This window comes from Leptonychotes weddellii, chromosome 3 (genome assembly GCF_054177405.1).
Source record: "Leptonychotes weddellii isolate Sample4059 chromosome 3, ASM5417740v2, whole genome shotgun sequence".
In the NCBI taxonomy this organism is placed as follows: domain Eukaryota; kingdom Metazoa; phylum Chordata; class Mammalia; order Carnivora; family Phocidae; genus Leptonychotes; species Leptonychotes weddellii.
In genome coordinates, this window is record NC_138371.1 from 69660554 (window position 1) to 69679807 (window position 19254).

Sequence of the window (19254 nt, forward strand, 5' to 3'; positions counted from 1 at the left end):
GCTCTAGGTAGCATAGACATTTTCACAATATTTGTTCTTCTAATCCATGAGCATGGAACATTTTTCCATTTCTTTGTGTCTTCCTCAATTTCTGTCATGAGTATTCTATAGTTTTCTGAGTACAGATTCTTTGCCTCTTTGGTTAGATTTATTCCTAGGTATCTTATGGTTTTGGGTGCAATTGTAAATGGGATCGACTCCTTTCTCTTTCTTCTGTCTTGTTGTTGGTGTATAGAAATACCACTGATTTCTGTGCATTGACTTTATATCCTGCCAGTTTACTGAATTCCTGTATGAGTTCTAGCAGTTTTGGGGTCGAGTCTTTTGGGTTTTCCACATAAAGTATCATATCATCTGCAAAAAGTGAGAGTTTTACTTCTTCTTTGCTGATTTGGATGCCTTTTATTTCTTTTTGTTGTCTGATTGCTGAGGCTAGGACTTCTAGTACTATGTTGAACAGCAATGGTGATAGTGGACATCCCTGCCGTGTTCCTGACCTTAGGGGAAAAGCTCTCAGTTTTCCCCCATTGAGTATGATATTCGCTGTGGGCTTTTTGTAGATGGCTTTTATGATATTGAGGTATGTACCCTCTATCCCTCACTCTGAAGAGTTTTGATCAAGAAAGGATGTTGTACTTTGTCAAATGCTTTTTTCTGCATCTATTGAGAGTATCATATGGTTCTTGTTCTTTCTTTTATTAATGTATTGTATCACATAGGTTGATTTGCGGATGTTGAACCAAACTTGCAGCCCAGGAATAAATCCCACTTGGTTGTGTTGAATAATCCTTTTAATGTACTGTTCAATCATATTGGCTAGTATTTTGGTGAGAATTTTTGCATCCCTGTTCATCAGGGATATTGGTCTATAGTACTCCTTTTTGATGGGGTCTTTGCCTGGTTTTGGGATCAAGGTAATGCTGGCTTCATAAAATGAGTTTGGAAGTTTTCCTTCCATTTCTATTCTTTGAAATAGCTTCAGAAGAATAGGTATTAATTCTTCTTTAAATGTTTCGTAGAATTCCCCTATAAAGCCATCTGGCCCTGGGCTCTTCTTTGGTGGGAGAGTTTTGATTACTGCTTAAATTTCCTTAGTGGTTATGGGTCTGTTCAGGTTTTCTATTTCTTCCTGGTTTAGTTTTGGTAGTTTATTCATCTCTAGGAATCCATCCATTTCTTCCAGATTATCTAACTTGCTCTAGTTGCTCATATGTTTTTATAATTGTTTGTATTTCTTTGGTGTTGGTTGTGATCTCTCCTCTTTCATTCATGATTTTATTTATTTGGGTCCCTTTTCTTTTCTTTTTGGTAAGTCTGGCCAAGGGCTTATTAATCTTATTCTTTCAAAGAATGAGCTCCTAGTTTTGTTGATCAGTTCTACTGTTCTTTTGGTTTCTATTTCATTGATTTCTGCTCTGATCTTTATTACTTCTCTTCTCCTGCTGGGCTTAGGCTTTATTTGCTGTTCTTTCTCTAGCTCCTTTAGGTGTAGGGTTAGGCTGTGTATTTGAGACCTTTCTGGTTTCTTGAGAAAGGCTTGTATTGCTATATACTTTCCTCTTAGGACCACCTTTGCTGCATCCCAAAGATTTTTAACAGTTGTGTTTTCATTTTCATTTGTTTCCATGAATTTTTTTTTTAAGATTTTATTTATTTATTTGACAGAGAGATTGACAGCGAGAGAGGGAACACATGCAGGGGGGAGTGGGAGAGGGAGAAGCAGGCTTCCCGCTGAACAGGGAGCCCGATGTGGGGCTCGATCCCAGGACCCTGGGATTATGACCTGAGCCGAAGGCAGACGCTTAATGACTGAGCCATCCAGGCACCCCTCCATGAATTTTTAAAATTCTTCAATTTCCTGGTTGACCCATTCATTCATTAGTATGATGCTTTTTAGCCTCCATGTATTTGAGTTCTTTCCAACTTTCCTGTTATGACTGAGTTCTAGTTTCAAAGCATTATGGTCCGAAAATATGCAGGGAATGATCCCAATCTTTTGGTACTGGTTGAGACCTGATTTGTGACCCAGGATGTGGTCTATTCTGGAGAATGTTCCATGTGCACTAGAGAAGAATGTGTATTCGGTTGCTTTGGGATGGAATGTTCTGAATATATCTGTGAAGGCCATCTGGTCCAGTGTGTCATTTAAAGCCTTTATTTCCCTTTGATCTTTTGCTTAGATGATCTGTCCATTTGAGTTGGGGGGGTGTTAATGTCCCCTACTATTATTGTATTATTGTTGATGTGTTTCTTTGATTTTGTTATTAATTGGCTTATATAATTGGCTGCTCCCATGTTAGGGGCATAGATATTTACAATTGTTAGATCTTCTTGTTGGATAGACCCTTTAAGTAGGATATAGTGTGCTTCCTCATCTCTTATTATAGTCTTTGGTTTAAAATCTAATAAGGATTGCCACCCCAGCTTTCTTTTGATGTCCATTAGCATGGTAAAGTGTTTTCCACGCCCTCACATTAAACCTGGAGGTGTCTTTGGTTCTAAAATGAGTCTCTTGCAGACAGCGTATCGATGGGTCTTGTTTTTTTATCCAATCTGATAGCCTGTGTCTTTTGATTGGGGCATTTAGCCCATTTACATTCAGGGTAATTATTGAAAGATATGAATTTAGTGCCATTGTATTGTCGGTAAGGTGACTGTTACTGTATATTGTCTCTGTTCCTTTCTGGTCTATGTTACTTTTAGGCTCTCTCTTTGCTTAGAGGACCTCTTTCAATATTTCTTGTAGGGCTGGTTTGGCATTTGCAAATTCTTTTAGTTTTTGTTTGTCCTGGCAGCTTTTTATCTCTCCTTCTATTTTCAATGACAGCCTAGCTGGATATAGTATTCTTGGCTGCATATTTTTCTCATTTAGTGCTCTGAATATATCCTGCCAGTCCTTTCTGGCCTGCCAGGTCTCTGTGGATAGGTCTGCTGCCAATCTAATGTTTCTACTGGTGTAGGTTACAGACCTCTTGTCTTGAGCTTCTTTCAGGACTTTCTCTTTGTCTCTGAGACTTGTGAGTTTTACTATTAGATGTCAGGGTGTTGACCTATTTTTATTGATTTTGAGGGGGGTTCTCTGTGCCTCCTGGATTTTGATGCCTGTTTCCTTCCCCAAATTAGGGAAATTCTCTGCTATAATTTGCTCTAGTATACCTTCTGCCCCTTTCTCTCTTCTTCTTCTGGGATCCCAATTATTTAATGTTGTTTCGCTTTATGGAATCATTTATCTCTCAAATTCTGCCCTCGTGATCCAGTAGTTGTTTATCTCTCTTTTTCTCAGCTCCTTTATTCTCCATCATTTGATCTTCTATATCACTAATTCTCTCTTCTGCCTCATTTATCCTAGCAGTTAGAACCTCCATTTTTGATTGCAGCTCATTTAGTAGCCTTTTTGATTTTGAATTGGTTAGATTTCAGTTCTTTTATTTCTCCAGAAAGGGATTCTCTTGTATCTTCTATGCTTTTTTCAAGCCCAGCTAGTATCTTTAAAATCGTCATTCTGAACTCTAGTTCTGACATCTTAGTAATGTCCGTATTGATTAGGTCCCTGGCAGTCGGTACTGTCTCTTGTTCTTTTTTTTTGAGGTGAGTTTTTCCATCTTGTCATTTTGTCCATAGGAGAATAGATGAATGAGAGAACAAAATGCTAAAAAAATGCTAAGAGGGTAACAACAACCTCAGAAATATATACACTAAACAAATCAGAAGAGACCAGAAACTGAGGGTAAAAGAAAGGGGAAAACAAAAAAAGAAGGGGAAAAAAATAAAAGAATATGATCAGGCTGTTGAATAGAACAGAGGCACACACTAGCTGTTGGGTGTATTTTGGTCTGTTAGAAGAAAGTGCCTCCCAAAATTTTAAAGAAAGAAAAACTTACATATATAAAAAATTAAGGGTTAATATGATGAAAGAATGGAATATGACTGTAAAGATGAAAATTAAAAAAGATTTTAAAAAAGGAATTGATAAGAAGTTGGTTGAAAAAAGAATGAAAAAAATTAAAAAAAAAAAAGAATGTGGTCAGGCTGGAGACTAGAACAACATCATACACTAGATTTAGGGTATATTTTGATCTTTTAGGAGAAACTGTATCCCAAAACTTTAAAGAAAGAAAAACTTACATATATATATGCAAAAAATAAGGTTAAACATTGAGGAGATAGAATATGACTGTAAAAATGAAACATTAAAAAAGATTTTAAAAAAGGAATTGATAAGATGTTAGTTGAAAAAGGAAAGAAGAAAACTTCAACTAAACAAAAATAGAAAAAGAAAAAAATAAAATTAAAAAAATTAACTTTGAAAGACTAAAGAATCAGGGGAAAAAAAGCCATGGATTCTATGTGCTGTATTCCTCTAGTGCTGGAGTTCTGCTGTTCTCATTGATGGGTAAACTTGGTCTTGGCTGGCTGTTCCACTGATCTTCTGGGAGAGGGGCCTGTTGCAGTGATTCTGAAATGTCTTTGCCCCAGGTGGAATCCCCTGCCCTTGTCCGGGGCCGGGCTAAGTAATCTGCTTGGGTTTGCTCTCAGTAGCTTTTGTTCCCTGAAAGCTTTCCATATAGCTTTGGAGGAGGAGAATGAAAATTGTGACCTCCCAATCTCTGCTCCAGAGGAGCCGAGAGCTCGGGGCATCACTCCTCAGTGCACCCTCAGAGAAAAGCAATCACTCCCGTCTCCCTGGGCTCCAGCTGCACTCCGTGCTCACCCAGACTGTGACCGAGCATTTCTATCTTTGGTGTACAACCCCATTTGGAGTCTCCAAACCCAGCAGATTCCTGTGGTGCGCTCCCGCACCGCTCCTCCTGGGGGAGGAAGGGGAGTCTCCCCGGATCTGCCACTTGTTGAGTCCCAGCTGGGAGAGCAGTGGCCCGACTGTGCTGCGGATCACGGTTTACGGCAACCCCAAGCTGAGAGTCCACTCCTTGGCTCCGTCTTTGCAGCTGGCTTTCCTGCTCCAATACCTGGGAGCTCTGCCACACTCAGTCTTCCTGTGACCCCAAAGGTCCTTAGACCACACTGTCCCAGTGAGGGTTCCACCCCCTGCTTTGCCACTGGAGCAACGTCCCTCAGCAGAGCAGACTTCTGATTTTGTGCTCCGCTGCTCTATCACTTACCGGTATCTGCCTGATGGAGGCTCCCTTCCCCCGCAGTCTATCTTCCCTAATATTGCCTCAGACCCACTTCTCCTCATGTCCTACCTTCCAAAAAGTGGTTGCTTTTCTATTTTAGAGAGTTGCTGTTATTCTTTTCTTCAATCTCCTATTGAGTTTGTAGGCGTTCTGAATGGTTTGATAACTATCTAGCTGAATTCCTGGGACCAGATGAAAGTTAGGTCTCCTACTCCTCTGTTAACTCCTCAACTCTCAATTGTCTTTATAAAAAACAAAAGAGCTGGGGTGCCTGGGTGGCTCAGTCTGTTGAGCAACTGACTCTTGATTTTGGCTCAGGTCATGATTTTGGGGTCCTGGGATCAAGCCCCATGTTGCACCTTTATGCTCAGTGGGGAGTCCGCTTGAGGATTCTCTCTCTCCCTCTTTGCCCTGCCCCCTCTCTCTCAATCTCTCTCTCTAAGATAAATAAATAAATCTTAAAAAAAAGAGCTAATAATTGAGATGCTAGCAGCCATTAAATTTTTTTTTTTAATTTAATGGCATGGAGAAAAACTAATAATATATCAATTTTTAAATTGTGGAGAAATCTGGGGCACTTGGGTGGTTCAGTTGGTTAAGTGTCTGGCTTTGGCTTAGGTCGTAATCTTGGGATCCTGGGATTGAGCCCCACATTGGGCTCCCTACTCAGCCTGGAGTCTGCTTCTCCCTCTGCCCCTCCCCCTGCTCCTGCTCTCTCAGTCTCTTGTTCTCTCTCTATCAAATAAATAGATAAAATCAATTTTGGAGAGATCTATCTGAAAAGAAACTCTCTGGAAGGAAATATAATAAAATACTAAAAGAGGTGGCTCATTGGTGTTCTGCTTCTTTATAGCTGTAGTTACTTGTCACATTTATTTAGCAATGCATATATTTGTTACTTACATTTTCAGAAATACATTTGAAGTAATTCCTTTCAAATATATTTCTCATTTAATATGTTAGCACTTCATGAGTTAAGCAAAACAGGGAATAATTTTCCTTTTCATAGTTGAGAAGAATGGGTAATTTCCCAATTGAAGGAGATTGATTAATAAAACCCAGATCCTCCAAAGCCAGCCTCAATGCTTCTTCAATGATATCATACTAGAAGGTTACAGAAAATAATATGTGAACATCTTATAAGTTTTTCACAATAAAGGAACAATAATTATAATCTGAGATGTTATTAATAATGTTTAATTTATTTGATCTTCTTTATAAATTCCTAATTCCAGTTGAGAGAAAAATAAATGTATAATATCAGACAAATGTTAATAAAAAGGGATATCTAAGTAAGTAAAAGGTGTAAGGAATAAAATTCATCATTACATCTATGTTTGACTTATTATGAGAGCAAATATTAGAAGAAAATCTAAAACTCTTTTGTTTTACTTTAGGAAGATACTGAACATGGTATTCCAAGTAAGAATGAAGAAAGTCATGTCAAGAATATTAATAATGACTGGGTGCCTGGGTGGCTCAGATGGTTAAACGTCTGCCTTCGGCTCAGGTCATGATCCCAGGGTCCTGGGATCGAGTCCCGCATCGGGCTCCCGCTCGGTGGGGAGTCTGCTTCTCCCTTTGACCCTCCCCCCTCTCATGCTCTCTCTCTCAAATAAATAAATAAAATCTTTTTTTAAAAAAAAAAAAGAATATTAATAATGACTAAATGTAAAAGAGTCCAAATGGCAAGACAGAAAGAGTAAAGAAAGTTATACAGACTTGATAAATAACTGATAGCTTTTTTAATAAAGTAATCTATTTTAATCAATGAGAAATTAAAGTAGAAACTAGTATCTTTATAATTATTTATTGAGGATTACTACAGGGCATAATTAAGAGACTAAAACAATCAAGATTAAAGCCAGATTCTTTACATACCACTCTAGCAGTTCATGTAGTCTAACTCCTGTGCATCAACACTCTGGCCACTTATGCTCTCCTCATTCCCTTGTCCAGCACACATATGGCCAGTGCCGGTGAGCCACTTCAGACCAGAGATAGCCAGATTCATTTTCGTATGTGCAGAACCTAGCACAGTGCTCAACAGTGGGTAGGCATGCACATTTGCATATGTCATGCAATTCATTTCAATAGCCAAACCATATCACCTCAAAAATGATATTAAAAAAATGCATAATACACCCCCAACCTAATGAAATGATTTGGGGGATTATCTACACTACCAGATAATTTATGTTACTGGTTGCCTATTCCGTTAGGTAATGGAGATGTGTATTCATGTACGGCTAATATGTTTGATGAGTTTCAAACTCAGTCATTTCCCAGGCAGTAGCCTCTAAGTCAAGGTCACAAATTGAAAAGCTTATAGCAAGGCAAATAAAGTCAACATGTGAAGTTGATTAGTTGCAATAAGCATATTTCTCTCACCACTGACTGGGAAACAGTTACCGAGAAACATTTTTTTAAGCAGGAATGATGATAAATGGAACTGATCCTCAGCCTCAGGAACACATAAAAAAAGGGGTTGGGGGACTGAGCTAAACTTTCAGGCCATTTCTAAATGGTAGATTCTACTCAACTCCACCTGATGGTGCCAAGTAGGAATACAAGACCATTGTAGCAAGATCTGACTTTTCAAGGGCAGCTAAAAATTCATATATTTACTTAGAACATCTCATTTTTAAAATGTTGTTAATTTTTTAAAATGCAAAACACTATGTATTTTGCATTTTATGTACCAAAAAAACCACATCTGCACAGCATGTCTGACACTTAAGCTCCTGGTTTATGACCTCTGGTTTAACAATTTGATTATTCTATTTTGCACATATAATTGAGATATGACTGAAAAGTCATATGACCGCTAAAATGTCTAGGAGACTTTATTGATTAAAGAAAACTAAATGTTCAAGGTTATGTGTGCTATTATTCCATACTCATAACTTCACAAATACCAAGTATTTTACAAACTTCACTTAGTATCAAAATGAAAATATCAAAGCCCAGAAGTTGACAGTAGAATAATATGTATAACCATTATAAACTTTACTTTAAATGTGATATAACTAAGGTTAAGTCACAAGTTCAAGTTGGTTCTCTATGTATGCTGATGCATGATTGTATTTCTAAATGATGACTAGCCAATTATAGTCACTAGAAAGTTCTGTCATAACTGACATTTTAAATGAGGCATTCCGCTAAGAAAGCTAAAATTTCAACCTCATTTTAATCACTTTAGCTATTCAGAATTCTGTTAATCAAGTAGGAAAAAAAAAAATTGGTCTTCAACACCTAGAATGATTTATCTGTTTGTACGAATGTGAGAAAAATGATCACGTCTTTGAGTAATAGATTACAAGTACAAAGAAAGTTCACATTACAGCTATGCTGATGAAAATTACCTGCAGGCTGTTACAACACAGCCCGTGAATTAATTAACCTTTTGCCATAAAAATCTGGAAACTTCAGCAAAGACTGAGGTGTTTCTGTTTCTCTTGTTCCAGCTTCCTCAGCATTTTATAAAGTGAAATATTGTGCCATTACTGAGGAAAATAGACAAAATATACTTAGATTTTATTGGGTATCCATGTTATTATAGTAAAAACATAAGTTGTGGTTAAAACACAGCAAGTTGGATGTTTCCTTTTTTGTTTTAATTAATGAAAGATGAGAAATAATAGCTGATTTCTATGTAGATCTTTACTTTTGTGAATGAGATCAGTAATTTCTTACTATGAATGTTGGCTCTTAGTTATCTACCTTTTCACTCTGTGAGAAAATAAAGTTAAATAAAGCATGTATTTTGCCAATGTGTTAAAAAAAACAATGCGTTTTTAAAAACATGTCTTTTGTCAATGTGTTTAAAAACAATCACACATTCTTTCAAACTTCATTCTCAAATGAATAAACACATTATATTTGAGTGTACTGGTCAAGTATACTGAAAATTTTCACATGGGTTCGGAAGCTGAAAAATCAGCTAACACTAAATGAAACCATGACCTGGGAAAACAGGATTTCTAATAAACAATGCTGTAATAAAAGTGCCTGTCTTTCCTCAAGTTGTTAAGAGCAAGGATCACTAAGACTTGGCAAATGTGAAGATTACAGCAAAATTTAAAGACCACTAAGTTATACTTAAATACTGCCATAATAACTTCATGTCTTTATGAAATTGTTTGGAGCCACATTTTATTTTTCTCTTTGATATAGTAATATCTCCTTAAGAAGGTTAACAATCCCAGTATTAACTGCTCAATAACAGAGTGGTTCTCTTCCATGAGCCAATTTTTAGAGTTAGCTTTAATTCATTCATTAGATAATTAGTCTTGCCAATGGATAAATCATTTCTTCAGTGGGTTAGGAGGCATCCTTGTTTAGATAATGGGTCATACATATTATTTTAGGATGTTAGGGCATTTCTCTATTGTTCAAACTAAATCATGATTTGCCAAATTCATCTTTAAAGAGCAAAACTAGTGATCTCCCTCTCCAATATATTGTTAGGAAATCAATTTTTGTTTGCAGGTAAGACATACACAATAATATGTTAAAATAAGAAGGTGATCATTTTATGTTAATAAAGGGGGTAATGCTTATCTGGACAACTAAAGATACATATGATATTTCTTATTTTGTATTAAGAGCAAATACATATTTTATGAATCAATACTTCAAATTAAGTAGCTATTTTAACTAATTTAGAACAAACAATAAATCTTTCATAATTGTTAATATATTAAAATTTTCCAAGTGGATCTTTCTTTTCTATCTATAAGAAGACGGCTCTTTGAAGTTGGCAAATTTAGAATATTTGCCAAAACATTTCTGGTTATTTCAATTTTGAGAATATCTCTATTATAAAGCATACACATTTAGGTAAGATATATATTTATCAGAAGCATCAAGGCTGTTAGATAGAAAATTCACAATAAATATATTTTGAATATAAGAATATACAAGGTTTTAAAAGAAATTCAGCGCTTCTGCCTATAGTAAAATTTGCCTGGGTTAATTTAAACTAAATTTAATACTGTTACTGATTCTTAGATTATCATGTAAGCAGTGATAATGCAAAGGTGTATATGAATAAAAAGTATATGCTTTTAAAAGACTTAAAAATGAGAGCATAAATTTATAATACCCCTTAATTATTACGGAAATACACATGCTATCCTTTGGAAGATATGAGTCACATACCTGACAGGTAATGTTCTATCGCCTTTCCTCCTATCCATTTCTCTTTGGGGAACAGGATACCAACGGAAATTCAATTTCCAGTTAAAACCCCCGTAAGTCATGTCTGACCCAGCCATATATTCAAAGGTATCATCACTAATCACATCAATGATGGGGCATACAACTGTTTTCCTGCAGAAAAATCAAAACCAGTTTACATATAAATAATAATTTAAATACTACATCAGCTTCTTCAGACTCAGTATAGATGTTGAGTTGAAATTTAATTATTTTGTGACTTTAATATGACTTTATTTTCATTTTATCCTTTTTCTCTGTGGAATCATTTTCTTTGACTACATCGTGCTTACGGTCTCTACTTCTTTCTACCATTTATAATCTTATCAAATATACTAATTGGTCTTCAAGCTGATTTCCAAATGCATTCTAAGTACTAACTCAGCAGGATGAACATGGTCTATTTTTCATAAAACCTCCGCGCACAGCATGATTAGTCACACTGCTTTGATATTATGCATCATTTTATCTCAAGCCCACTGAAAAGCAATAGCATGCAGAAGTAGAGAGTGGATGATGGCAAATTAGACCTGGTATTTTGAATCTCAAAGAGGATAGGTTAGTTTTAAGAGTTCTGAAGAAATCTTCCTGGGGAAATGCCTACTAGAAAAACAAACAAGTAAAAATCAACAAACAGAAGCAACAATAAAAATCATGATCATCAGTGTAAGTACATGTTGCCTCTGAAAGATATTAGGGACATGACGATATCTAAGTGTGTTGTCCTAGATCTCAGAATTTACCATAACAACCTACATATTTTAAAATAGGGAAAGATAAGCGACTTAAGTTTCTGGGGTTTTTATCTCATGATCTGTTTCTTCGTAAAGAGTGGGTGTTCTTGATGGTGGCTTTTTTAGGGTAAGAAACTTCCACCAGGAGAAGATTGGATATTCTTTTAATCCATGTTGTGCTTTCTCCAGTCTCCCTCTATTCCTGGCTTATATGTTTTATTATGGGACCAATCTGTCATCTCTACAGTAAATGTTCAGGTCTACTCAAGTTTGCATCGCTTGTAGTTAATTCCAAAGATCAGAGCTTATTTTTCATATTTGGCAGGGGGTAAATATACAAATATGCTTTTGAATCACCCATAAATGTGGAAAGCAAATAAATGTTGTCCATTATTTATTCCGGTTTTGTAACACCAGTATCACAAATGCTCGTTTTCAATTAGGTCTTCTATTCCACACAATTGGCCAAAGCCTCGAGTTCTCAGAAATCAGTAGGATTCATCTAGCCTTGAAAAAGATTCTTGGTAATTCTGGTCCCTACAAAATCAATATCTTTCTCTCTTCATTAAGTTTAATGACTTAATTTGTAATGGGGAGGCAAAATTAGATCTAATAACCTTGAATAGGACTTTATTATCTAGTTATGGCAACTTTAGAATGTATAAGCAGGACAAGACCTCAGAATTCATTATATGCAAATACAATCTAAACATATTGTTAGATTAAAAAATAAATGATCTATGCATGATGATATTGAACAACATTATATTAAAAATTCAGTAAGTTGAATACGAAACACATGTTTGAAAAAGCAGCATAATGTATGAAAAGTTGCCAGAAAATGCACTTAAGATGTTCTAAGTTCATTTCACTTTGCCAGTCTTACCCTGCAGTGCATACTGTACAATACACAGAGTGGAAAAATGTTATTAGCTGTGTACTACACTCAGTTGACTAAAAGGTTCCCACTGCTTTCTTCAACTGCTATGGCTCATTTTACTGACAACCTCCATCTATCTTCCTGGCAAGTACCAAATCCTGCCGTTTACACGATGTAGTTGGACTAGCTCACCCTAAGCAGCTCTTGTCTTAGATGCTTAATTAAAAACTTCAATTCTAAGAAGACCTTTCTAGGGTAGGTGAAATGACTATGCAAACAAGGTGTTATGCAATGCTTTGTTATTATATCAGAGCATTCAACACAGTTGTCTTCATTAGGTACTTAGGAATTATAATCATTTATCATCAATGTTTATGAATATCTGCAAAGAAAAGTTTGTACTTGATAGCATCATTATCAGAAAAAATTTCAGGTAGGTATGAGGGTTCTTAATTTCTATAAAGTACTATTCAATTTTTTCAGATTTCACAATTTGTGTTTACAAATTGGCAACATTGTTTAAATAATTAAAATTCTAATAATTGTGCTCTGTTTTTGTTTTTTTTTTAACCATGATTTCATTCCAGTGGAATGTGTGAGTGTATGTCTTCACTTTTAAGATCCTCTAGGTGGTTTTGAACCAGACTTTGAATAAGGGCAGTGACCTAGTAGAGAGAAGACTGGTCTGGGAATGGGTAGAACTAAATTGCTGTTCCCAACACTTCAAATAACTGGGACAAGCTACTTAACATCTTTGTTCCTTCCTATTACTAGTACAGACAAGAACATCTATATTACCTTCCTCACAGGGTGGTTGTGGGGACACAATGAGGTGCTTTGAAATGTATTTTATAAAACATGACACTGTTTCAAATTGGACTCATTTCTATCACGTACAAAATGAATATTCATTTTTTACTGTTTGAAGTGTTTGACTATTTGTTAAACAAATATTAATATTCAGCATGAATAAGCCTATATTATATGGGGGAGGGGTGCTTTTTAAAAAGCTAGAAAATAAGCCTTCTAGAAATAGCAATTTATAAAGAAGTTTTGACTGGTACCTGGAACTGTCCTAGCAGGTTCAGTCAAAACCCAGGCAGAGAACACATGAGTTCTTACCTGTCTTCTTTTATTCTCGCCAGCAAAGGCTCCAGCCATCCTAAGGTGCATTCACAGTGTGCATCGAGAAAAGTTATGACCTGCCCTTTTGAAGCAGCTGCTCCTCGAAGGCGGGCACGTATTAACCCAGAGCGCTCTTCCATTCTAATAATTTTTACCGGCACCTCTAAATTTTTCACATAATTCTCTAACGTCAACTTGAGAAAATCTGTAATGCGCAATAAGAATTTATAAAGTTTTGAAACTATTTTAAGACACAGCGGAGAGACTGCTGCCCAGATGGAATGTAACACACAGAAATGGTAGCCAACTCCTATCAACATTTCTTTGCATTAGGTGAAATAATTATATAGAGATTTTATCAGTAAATTAATGTATATTTCATGAAAACTCTATCATTTGACTGGCAAAGATAAGGATACAATAGGAAGTTAATATACCAGACTTGAATTTAGAAACTGGGCCACAATAGTAAATGGAGACTTCTTAATTATACGTTATTTTGCTTTTACCTGCACACGCACACACACACAAGACAGATGTCCACAAAGTCATATTCATGCTCAATCGCATGATCATTTAAGTTGAGAAAAAAAACAAATACTTTTGAAAATCATTTTAGCTGATTTCTTAGGTTAATACGGATCAAATGGGATCATGAGAGATACCGAAAGAATCAGTTTCGTATTCCTGGAATTGGCACTGACTGGGTATATTGATGAAAGTTGATGGGTGATTTCAGGGCTAGTAGAATTATAAGGAAAATACAGGTCATTGCCCGGCTATCTTCCCAACCATAATAAAGCTTTCTGATTAAAAAATATATGTGGGGGAAATATTTATACCTCTTTCGCTGGCATCATCTACCAAGATGACCTCGGAGAGCAGGGAGCGTGGGGAACGGTTTATAACACTGTGAACAGTTCTAAGGAGAGTGCTCCACGCTTCATTGTGAAACACAATGACTACGCTTGTGTTTGGAAGTTCATCAGGGTAGACCTTTGTCTTGCATCTGCAAAAGAAAGAAGAGGGACATGGTTATAAATTCATTCTTCATTCTGATCACTCTAATAAAAAATACCCATGATTAACACAACTTTAGACTCAGCTGCCCCTTACTAAGGAAACATTTTATGATTATTGAAGATAATTTTCCTTTTTATAAATGTTGTGAGTAATTACTTGGCATTTTGAAAATTAAATATGCATAATTGCTAATATTTTATTTTAATTCCTGTAGGGAACAAAGCAGCATGATTTCCACAAATCTAAGAAAGCTAAAATAACATTCTGAGACTATCAATAGAAGACCAGAATACAACAGGGACATATGAATTCATTTAGTGGATATAATTTTATTCCTTGTTTAGAAAAAAAAATTATCGTATAACTCAAAAAATCATGAGGACATGAAAAGACATGTTCACAGCGTTTTGAAGCATGTAAAACTGAGATTATTTTTGTGTTCTAAAATCTAGTCATGTGTTTTCCATTCTGTTTGAGAATGCTGTAAACCATGTGTACTTTGAAGGAAAGGTTTAGGGGCTGGGATTTACTCTGCAGATTCTCAGTATGATATAATCAAAACTGGAGATCAGGAAAGGGAATAGGCTACCAGCACTTCCCAAACTTTGATGTGCACAGGAATTGCCTAGAGATTTGTTAAAATGCAGATTCTGATTCAGTCAGTCTAGGGTACAGCCTGAGATTCTGCATTTTTAAAAACAGTTTCCAGGTGATATAGATGCTACCAGTCACACAGAGTGCACCATAATTCTTTTCTTTTTTTAAGACTTTATTTATTTTAGAGAGAGAGAGAAAGAGAGAGAGCACAGCAGGGGGTAGGGGCAGAGGGAGAGGGAGAAGCAGGCTCCCCCCGAGCAGGGAGCCCGGTGCGGGGCTCGATCCTAGGACCCCGGGATCATGACCTGAGCCGAAGGCAGATGCTTAACCGACTGAGCCACCCAGATGCCCCCAGAGCACACCATAATTCTCATCACTTTTAGAACTTGCTGTTTTGAGAAAAAACTTTTAATTTTGCTTATAAATCCAAAGAAGCCCAGATTTTACTTTTTGAGAAATCAGTCTAAAAAGGTACATTTGGATAAATAATATGTGTAGTGCTCTAGGGGATCATCCCAAGTTTAACATGTAGATGGTCCTCACCCCCATCAACTTGTCAACATTCAGATGTTTAACTCATGTAATTATAAAATTTTAGGAAAAAAAAAATGTGACTGGGTATCCGGAACAGGAATAGAAGTTTATTCACCTTAGGTTATAATATCATGGAAAATATTCTAAAGAGCTAGAGAATTAAAATCATCCCATAAAATAAAATGAACTAGATACTTCCTGCCACTCATGAATGATCTCATACATGACACAAAATAAGCATTGTTAAAATTAGTCTTCTTCATAGGTGAGTGAAAAAAATTCAATAAAAATGTGAGACATAAGGGCATATAATTAAACAAATACTGATTGTATGCCTATTGAGATGTTAATCATCTTTTAAAACAGTCTAAAATGTCATCTACTCAGTGAAGTCTTTTGTACTGTAGCCAGATAAGAAGGGACTATATCTGAAATAGGACATTTTTTTCTGCATGTATTTATTTGAAAAGCATTCACTAATCATCCACCCTATAGAATATATTGTATATACAGGAAAATCAAAATGTAGTGGGAAAAAGTACTTTGATTCATAGTCATATTTTCCCGTTCTGGTGGCAAGATTCAAATGTTTTCCATACGCCTCAGCAGCAGGACCAGGCATCCTGGCAGCTTATCAGTAAATGAACTCAGAAAGCCATCTTGGTAAATCAGAAAATGTTCTCACCATGATTTTCCTCAAACCTCCATTCTTCTGCCTCAACAAGATAGCATGCTGAGCAAAAACTACGGTAAAAACCATCATGATCATCATCGATAAAGAAATAAAACTGGAAAATCAGGCTGAAAGCAGTCCAACAGTCAACAGTGACTGGTTTAAGCCAAGGATAGCAGTCTATAAAGGCTCCCCAGTATTACTGGAAAAAAGTGATTTCTTCTAAGTTAAATTTTTTGCATGTTATATATGCATGTACATTGTATGTTTCGTATTCTAAATGGCAACAAAGAAAAAATGAATGAGATATTTAGATAAACCTTTTAAAATACCAAACTAAAAGCAGATACTCAAATCCAGCTTCTTAAGCTATTTCTATCCTGCTTTGTTTTTGTGGTTAAAAAAAAACCTACTCATAAGTGTTAATTTTATATTCAATGTATGTGACAAAGTTATAATGAACTAATTTACTATGAATGCAACTATTATGTTTAGAGAAAATTTCCATTATGTCATTATTTAATGTAGCATACAAATAAAATGTGGATAATCTTTTTATTAATTCTTTCTCTTCTTCCTATGTAAACAATTATTTAGCAAAGAAAACTGTGTGTGATAATAAAATAATTTCTAGAATAATTCTTAAGCTATACAAATTAATTATTTTCAATGTCAGTTTGTCCTATTATCTCAAGTTCATAGAGGCTTATGAACAGGAGTTATTTCCATGGTTTCTAATGGGGTTGTGATACACTGTACTTTTACCATTTTCTGTATTTCATCACATCTGTTGTTTCACCTATAGTAAGGTATACCGTCATTTTATGTATTGCTAGGAAAGAAAAAAAATGTTGTCAAATAAACCATAGCATATGCTTTCTTATCACTAGAATCTATTTAATACCTAGATAGAGCTTATAGAACAAGCCTTTAAATTTACTTGGACGTAGATTTCTATCAATATTGTCATGCTTGCTTATGAATCAGTCACATCAGCTTTTTGTTGCTTTGAAGTTTCTTTCATCTTTTCTAAGGGGCTTTCTCCAGCTTTAGGTTGCATTGCTTAACATATGAGAGAAAGCACGTATCTCAGTAACAAAATATAAAACAGCTTCATCTTCTTGTGGGTATTTTCCTTGGTACTATAAAGTTATGCTTTTCAAATTTTAAGGTGCAAAGAAATTATAGGGGCATCTTGATAAAATGCAGATTCTGATTCACTAGATTTGGGGTGGGCCCAGGATACTGCATTTTTTTTAAAGGGGGGCAGAAGAAGAGAGAGAATCTTAAGCAGGCTCCACGCCTAGCGTGGAGCCTGACGTGGGGCTCGACCTCACAACCCTGAGATCATGACCTGAGCTGAAATCAAGAGTCAGATGCTTAAACAACTGAGCAACCCAGGCAAGGTGCCCCAAGGTTCTGCATTTCTAATGAGATCTCTGGTGATATTGTCGCTTGGTTGACATGATGAGAAAAAAGGCTATATAAATCAGTCAGCTGTTGATTTAACAAGAAAATACAGAATTGTGGTCATTGCTCCAACAATAAATATTTGCTTTGTCTTAGGAAATTTAACACTTGTCACTGTTTCCTTGCCTTTCTTTTCACACAATAACTTTTTGTTCCAATACTGAATCAGACTGAAACTCTTCTGAAGGAATATTGAATGACAATTAAACTCTGCACCTGTAATATAAATGGTGTAATTAATAACTTAGATGAAGCATGGCTATGTGAACAGTCATGACCACATTCATAAAGCTTAAGAAATCTTGCTTACATAACAACTGACAGCTGGTTGACAATGATTATAACTAACCATTGACCCTCATCCTGATTTCAGACACAGAAAACTAAAAGGGGTGCATCTTACAACAGGTGAATAGAGTAATTTTTGTTTAGCCAAGAAAAAGTATTGATAGGGTTACTTAGTTTTAGTTGCCTTTTTTTAAAGACCTTTGGGTATCTAAGCTGTCAGAGTTTCAACTCACTGCTTTTTCAAGAAATAATTAAAAACAAAACAAAAACAGGGGACCTATATGATGGAGGGGAGGGGGTAAGAACTTAAATGGATTGGACCTCTCTAATAACCTCATCTCCTGACCCATGGCAAACAACTTCTCTGTGATACTGAAAGAATTATTTCACCACTGTCCACCTCAGCTTTTACATCTTTTACATAATAAGGTTAAAGTAGGTAATCTGAAATGTGTAGTGGACATTGCTTGGGCTACACTGCAGAATAAAGCTCAGAATCTCCAAATGGTGGACTTGGAAACAGCTTTCAAAGTTAATTCAAATCTTCATTTTACAGAATGCAAGTCTCAAGTCACAGAACTGGTTCAGTATTCTGCATAATAAAGTAATAAATAATAATGATATATTTTATTCTTTAATAATACTACTAACAGTAAAGATTTATGCCCCATATTATATGCTACATCAAATGTTTTAAATGGTATTACTGGTGTCTGGAATATTAGAAAAAAACATTTGAACTTAAAAAATATGCCTTAATCTTATACTCAAACATGTATCTTTAAAATAGAGAAATAGCTATTCTCCTAGAATCATTTGATTAAAACGAAGCACAGACAACAGCTTTCATTGAAATTATGTATATATAGACCAAATATTCTTTTAGCAATCTGTCCTGTGAAGATATTAGTTTTCTTTTATGTAATAATCTAAATGGGATTGGCAAAAGTTGACATTCTTGTGGGAACACAACCTATATGTAATTAACTTTGAGAGTAAAGGTGGCAGACTGCAATAGCAATTTTCATCAATTTGAAAGGAATATTTGATGCCCACTACTCAAATTAAGTTCCTGAAATTTGGTACTCTAGTGAAATCATAAGCTTTATTATAGCAGCATTTCATATTTACACTATATTATGACATGCTAAATCTGTAATACTTGAAAGGAAGTGAAAGTTTATTTCTTTTTAATTCTGTAATAATATATCTGTGGCTTTTAAACTTGGCTGCACATTGGAATAATCTCATGAGCTGGAAAAAATACTGATTTGTGGGTTTCAACCACAGAGATTCTGATTCAGGTGTCTAGGGTGTGGCCAGGCGCAATGGGATTTCAAAAAAATCTCCCTTGCGGATTTGAATGTGCAGCCAAAGCTGAAAAAGTTTCTCTAAAGTTATTTAACAAAAACACTGATTTTAAATATGCGGGTGTGTGTGTATACACATATCAACGTAGATATGTATATTTGTATATATGTATATAAAACCTTTTTGCTTACATCGACATTTTAAAATAAGATGCTTAAGGTTAATACATCTCTTTTTTGCAGTTATATAAGATGAAGTTAATAA

At 35.5% G+C, this 19254-nt stretch overlaps 1 protein-coding gene across 1 annotated transcript in view; it reads right to left on the bottom strand.

Annotated features, from left to right (window-relative positions):
* GALNT13 (polypeptide N-acetylgalactosaminyltransferase 13) overlaps window positions 1-19254 on the bottom strand; it is a 404828-nt gene that overhangs the window by 65995 nt on the left and 319579 nt on the right. The window contains exons 5-7 of the mRNA XM_081815482.1: window positions 13937-14103; window positions 13092-13299; window positions 10299-10469 (exon numbers count right to left, since the gene is read on the bottom strand). Of these exons, the coding sequence (XP_081671608.1) occupies window positions 10299-10469; window positions 13092-13299; window positions 13937-14103 (546 nt within the window). The remainder of the gene's footprint in view (window positions 1-10298; window positions 10470-13091; window positions 13300-13936; window positions 14104-19254) is intronic.